Source organism: Fukomys damarensis, unplaced genomic scaffold, assembly GCF_012274545.1.
Source record: "Fukomys damarensis isolate Sample0158 unplaced genomic scaffold, DMR_v1.0_HiC HiC_scaffold_4, whole genome shotgun sequence".
Taxonomy (NCBI): Eukaryota; Metazoa; Chordata; class Mammalia; order Rodentia; family Bathyergidae; genus Fukomys; species Fukomys damarensis.
In genome coordinates, this window is record NW_022900916.1 from 49173209 (window position 1) to 49179785 (window position 6577).

Here is a 6577-nt window from a genome sequence, read left to right on the forward strand (position 1 = left end):
GGGGAGGGGGCGGTGTCTCCTATCGCCTGCTGCATGCAGTCTTGTCAGCGCCGGGTTTAGCTTTCTCTCCCCAGGAGTGGGCCAGATGGACCCGGCCTGCGACGAGTACATTCTGAGCCCTTGATAATGTTCCCATCGTAGGCTTGGCCTCTGCCAACTGAAATTTGAAAAACTGTACTAACTTAAAACATTTTTAAATATGCTGAAAAAAATTCAGCTTTAATGAAAATATGCCCAGACAACCTAGTCCATAATTGGATGATTGTTCTTAATGTATTCATTCACCCAACAAATATTTATTGGTCTTTTATGATGTACTGGCCATTGTGCTAGTCTTTGGGAATCTAAATTCCATTCTCAAGTTCCCTTTCTCTATTCATTAAACAAATACCTTTTGAGCAGTTGGGCAAGACACTGTGCTATGTTGGATTTGGATCTTACACACCTGAATTGGTTTGCCAAATTATATACAGTGCCCCCAATAAAATTTGCAGGTAACCAGTTAATTTTTTAAAGTATTAGTATGTCTCACGAAACATTTGAGCCAGACTGAAATTATTCATTGTTTTCAAATTTCATTTGACGTCTCTTTCTCTTGCTAAATCTCATAATTTATTGATGAAGCTTCAAGTTTACAAGAGAGTAAAGATGTAGACAAAACTGAAGGCAGCAATCAGCTGGAAATCTTGTTAAAGTGAAGCAGCTAATTCCATGGACTTGGGGTGGGGAAGGGGGCTGAAGAGTCTGCGTTCCTAACAGGTGTCCGAGTGGCGCCCTGCTACTGGATGTAGAGGTCATACTTTTGAGTAGAAACGTCTTAGAGTTTAGTAAAGAGTTAGGACTGTAATATAGAAAAGGAGAAGCTGTTGAAAATGTATGATCGGTGCCATGATGTGATTAGAAATATGTTCAGCAAAATGAATCTGACAGCTTCATGTGAATCAGATGTGAGAGTTCCTTAAAGAATTCCAATGCATATTCAGATGCAAGACACTATTATTAAGTGATTTACTGAGTGTTCATTTGGAGAGAGATCGGGAAGAGGAAGCATGCTGACACATGCAGGAAAATGCAGGTATCCTGTTGAAGATAAATCTCGTGGAGAAAACAAAAAAGAATAAACCACACACCATTTGGCCAGGGATCTCATTGAGTATAAATCAGTAACATTTTTATTCTTTTACTGTTTATAAGTCTTGGCTTCTCAGTACTACTGTAGCCATTTTGTGGAAGAATAAACTGAGGCCACATGATTTTTCTAATGTAGCATAGCTTCTACATGACTGAGCTAGGACTGGAATCTAGGCCTCTCTTATGGCTTTGTTGTTTTGTTTTTGTATTTCTCATTGCACAATTTTTCTCTCTCGATAAAATCTAGGGACTCTCCACTAAATACATCTGAATGAAGGTGATATCTCTGGCAGCCCATCAACTTAGTTCATATTACCTGATGTGTCTACTTCGGGTTTTAGATTCCCCCCCATTACTTTCTTGCTCTGAAACATGTAATGTCTCTCAGTTTAGTATGGTTTATGAGTAATTGCATTTCTAAATCAAGTTGTGGCTTAAACTATTGGTTACTTGTAGTTGAGTGTGTCCTACTTGTAGCTCAGTTCCTTCACTCGTTATGAGGAGGAATACACAAATGATATCCCAGGAAAAGCCTGACAAGCATCATTCTAGAGCTTCCAAGAGTTTATGGAGAAGTTTCTTTTTCTCTCTCCTGAATACCTGGCCTTCCCATTTTGTCACCATCAAAGCCACCTCTGACACTGCTCAAATCATGTGCCTCACTGAAACACATCAACCTACTTATGCATGATACTTTCCCATAGCTCTGTTGAAACTTTTTTTTTAGAATGTTCTTTTCTACCTATTCTTTAAAATTCTATTCAGTTATATCTTTTCTTTGAAATCTTCATTGAATTCTCTAGAGCTAGTAAGTTTTCTAGATCCCCACAGAAACTTTTCCATTGACTTTTACTATGTAATCCAATGATGAGGCATACAGATTATGTAATTATTAAGTGCTAGGTTCTGATCTCTGTTGAGCTGTAATTAACCTCAGGCAACTTATTCTGGAAGCTTCTGTTTCTTCCTCTATACCTTGTGGATAATAATGATTCTTTTCTCCCAGGAATGTTGTGAGGATTTAATGAGATCATTCAGGCCGGAGTGCTTAGCACCCAGCACAGGCATTAGTAAAGAGCTCAACAAATGTTAGCTATTATCAACCTATTATAATAACAATCTGTTCTTTGAGGAGATAGCCTTTGTCTTAATTAGCTGTCTGGCATAGTGTCTGACATATAAATGCTTAAAATTTTTTTTATTGTTATGCACACTGATTGATTCATCATTTCACATACCTAACTGGTAAGTGAAAAATTGGGCTAGCAGTCCAGTCAGAGATTGCCCTAAAATGTAGCTTGGGAACTCCAGAATAGAAGAGCAAAGAATTTTTTCAGAAATGCAAAAAGCATACATATACTTTTTACTCTTTACAATTTCATATTCAGCCACTACTTATATATCTCTCAATTGAGTTTTTACTCTTCAATTCCTTTGTCAATTCAAGCCATCAGCATCTTCATATAATGTCTCCCAAAAGTACAAGAGCTCAGAGTGATCCTTTAGCATGAGGCAAGGAAATATCAACCTTTATATTTATTTCAATCTACTTATTTGAGTAATTGGTGCACAATATATCAGGTGTACAAGAAAAAGCATAGTTTACCCCTTGCAAATCTTATTCTCTTTCCTTCCTATCGCTAGTAGATACTAACCTGAATCTGTTTCCATTCACATGCAGCTGGTTCTTTTTTTTTTTTTTGGTACAGGGAAATGAACTCGGGACCTTTTCCTTGCAAGGCAGGTTGGTGGCACCACTGAGCTAAATCCCTGGCCTTGATTCTATTTTTTATATGGAAACATTCCTTTGTTCTCTTTATATTCATCTCTTATGGTTTAGATTTAAAATGTCCCCCAAATTCTCATGTTTGTACGTGATTGGGTGAGTTCAGCAGCTAAGTGAGCTACTAACAGATAGGGTCCGGTTGGAGGTGGGTCACCTGGGGTGTAACTCAGAAGGGGATTTCTGTCCCTAGCTCCTCCCTTCTTTCTTTTCCTGGATGCCACAGGTTGAGCACCTCTTTCCTAGCCATACCTCTCTGCCATCCTGTTTCTGCCTTGGGGCCAGCTAACAATAGACTAAAACTATGAGCCAGAATAATCTCCTCCTTTAAATTATGGGTGTCAGGTATTTTGTCCCAGAGACAAGAAAAAATTACTAAGATAGCGTCTAATGTGGTATTTAATGTAAAATGCTTTTATAAAATGAATTATTATAGTTGTTTTTATATAGCTGTATAAACAACATGGATGGAGAACATTAGACAAATTGTTAGCAAAAACAAAACAAAAAACCTAACCAACCATCCAAACAAACGAGAAACAATTTTTCTCTGTGACGATATATATAATTGTGGGGATGAATGAAAAGTCATCAGACTCTTGACTTGGAAAGCTGAAGCACATATTGCACAGCTTTGCTGGTAGTGAAAAGTTAGATTCAGTATCTTAATTTGTTTCACCTGTAATATCTGATAGTACTGTTAACTCTTATTTGGACTCAGGGAAGAATCACAGTGTAGCAGAAAAATGACATTGTTATTTGTCTTTTTCCAAGCCATACCAATGTCCAATAAAACTGTATTTCTCTAGCTGAGGTTCAGTCCAAGGAGCTGCAGTAGTATCTACTCACACTCATTCCTTTCTCCTGGTTCTTTGGTGATGCCAAAGAGATGCTCACACTACCACCCTCTTTGACACTGACTTTCATCTTCTGTGCAGATCCCTATTACCTCAGATGTTTCCCAGTGTTGTTCCAAGGCCTTTACTCATACTCTCCTCCGCTCAGGTAGGGCTCCATGCTCATATCCTGTTTCCTAAGGTTTTATTTTGTGGATTTCTTCTGATGGATAGAGGAGTAGCAGATGGTCTACGTGCATTGACCAGATACTTTTTCTGTTCTTTCTACTCTGTCTTGCTGTACCTGCGATCATGTTTGGACAACTGCTTTTGCTACTGGGGCTGCTTTGCAGGCAGGCAGAGCTGGGAGTCTGGCTCCTCTGAGGCAGCTCTTAACCAAAAAATGTCAGTGTGGAAATTTTTTTTTTTTTTGAAAAAGCAGTTCTCTCACCTCAGGATAGCGCAGCTCTGAGGTACAACTCACACTGCAGATTTCCTCTTAGAGAGAAAACCAATCTCAACCTTGTTTGTCTTTCCTCCTAATCTTGGGGGACACAGATATTATAAAAAGTTATTAGATTAAGAGCATGGGAACAGCAATAAGGTGCTGGGCAGATTATTCTGAAGCTCCAGATTGGGAGTGGGAGACCAGTTACCAAACTTGATGAGAACATCTCATCAACATTGCTCTGGCTTTAAGGATGAGCCCTAAATGCTGATTTTTGAAGGACTTTAATTTACTTATGCCTCACATTATCTCTGGCAATAGAGTAGTGCTAATTCTGCAGGTAACTTTAAATGGAGAAAAGAATAGAATGAACGGAGTCAGGCTTCCCATTGCAAAGAAACATCGAGGAAGGAGAACTGTAAACTATAGGACAGGATCTGTGTCCTAAAGTAAATTACATTCTGGGTGTGAGATTCAATATCTAAAAAGATTACCCTATAAAGCAATGTATAGTAAGTGTTAAATAAATGGCACAAATAAGAAATGTTTTCGTTACATGAAATTAGATGTGAAACATTGAAATAATAAATGAAAGGAAGAAATAAAATTTTTAAAGTATACTTGTCTGAATGCATTAATGTGTTGCACGGTCATTGCTAAAGTATGGATTTAAGGTAGATTATAGTGTTGAAATATTAATATTTATTTTGAATTAATTCTTTTTTTTACCCCCAGTACCAGAGATTGAACTCAGGACCTTGTGCTTGCGAGGCAGGCACGGAGCCACTGAGCTATATTCCTGGCTTGATCTAATTCTTAATAGTAGGACAGCTAGTATACTGCCAGAGAAAATCTAAATTCTAAAGATAAATATGCATGTTAGTTTCTAAGAGTTTATATGCCAATCACTTAGGTGAGTTGGCTTATTTTAGGAAACAGTTTCTTGATTTCACTGCATTTAACATAGAAAGACAAAAATAAGAGATTAATGTGTAGCATTACATATTTGATAAATTAATTTGCAGGAAAATGGATGAATCTTGATATCATAATATTAAGTGAAATAAATCAGACACAAATTTAAATATTGTGTGGTTTCTCTTTTAGGAGAAACTCAAAGTATAAATAAACAGCAAAATAAAAGATAGATAATAGGAAACAGGAAGCTAGGTTTTCTGCAAAAGGGAAGGGGACTAAGAGGTGGAGTGGAGGGAAGGGGATGAAAAAAGAATTAAGATGTGTTATATACATGTACCAACTACCTACAATAAATGTAATCGTTATGCACTACGCATATGTACTAATAAAAAAAGTATACACTGTATTGTAGCCAACGTGACCTCTCTATTGGGCAGACTCCTTTTATTGCCTGTGGATTCCTCAGCAGACATTCCATGTTCCTGGTATCTCCAACTTTCTGGTGCAGTTTCCACTGCACCTTTGACTTTACTCTCACAATTTCTAATACTGCCCTTTTGAGGTCAAACTCACCTCCCAACCCTTCTTCTGAAATCTGGGTAGAAGCCTCCATGATGCCATAACTCTTGCATTTTGCATGTTTGAAAACACAGCACCACATGGAGGTTGGAGATGCCAGGAATGTTGGCTACAAAAAACAAGGCCAATAGGGTTGGCCTGCCAAAGTTCTTTGGAGCTCACTGTGGCCACGACCTGCTCTAGGTGCAGGAGCTACAGGGCTTCATGTTTTCCCTGATATTTTAGTCTTACTTTGATCGGATTCCTTTATTCTGAAATGGGAATATTTACTTTGTGCCACTGTACATGGTGTGATAAAAAAATACAGTGTGTGTTTCAATTTTTAAAAATGTTATTACTGTACAAAACACATTACAGCAAAAAGTTCTACCTCAAAATACTCTCCCTTGTTTTGAACACACTTATCTCATCGTTATTGCCATTTTCTGAGCAGTTCTCAACGTCATCTTTTGTATTTTTAGTTGTTGCTACCTTGTTTCCCTAAATTGATTCAAAATATTTACCTTTCATGGTACATTTTGGGGAAGAGACAGACATCTCATGGTGTCAGATCCGGTGGCTAAGGTGGACACACTGTAATGTTTTTGTGAGCCTGTCATGTTTGAGGGCACTCAGCAGTAATATTCATCAATTTTCTTTATCATACTTCAGAAAGATGTTTATGAAAGAACACTTTCACCACTCTTTCTGAATATGGAAAGAATGATAGGGTAAGTGTTTGAAGATGGGGGGATATTCTGAGGGGAACAAATGGCAATGCATCTTTTACTATAATAATTTTTTTAAAAATTTAAGCATCCACTTTCTATTTTGATCACATCTTGTATATTGGAAGTATTGAACCGTCTTAAATTTTTATAGGAACTCACAGCTAAGAATTTA

General features: G+C 37.6%; 1 protein-coding gene across 1 annotated transcript in view; it reads right to left on the minus strand.

The window, feature by feature from the left end:
* The window catches only part of Capza2 (capping actin protein of muscle Z-line subunit alpha 2), a 55747-nt gene extending 50018 nt beyond the window's left edge, over positions 1-5729 (minus strand). Inside the window, exon 1 of the mRNA XM_010621907.3 lies at positions 5568-5729. Coding sequence (XP_010620209.1) covers positions 5568-5729 — 162 coding nt within the window. The remainder of the gene's footprint in view (positions 1-5567) is intronic.
* Between the last annotated feature and the right edge of the window lie 848 nt (positions 5730-6577).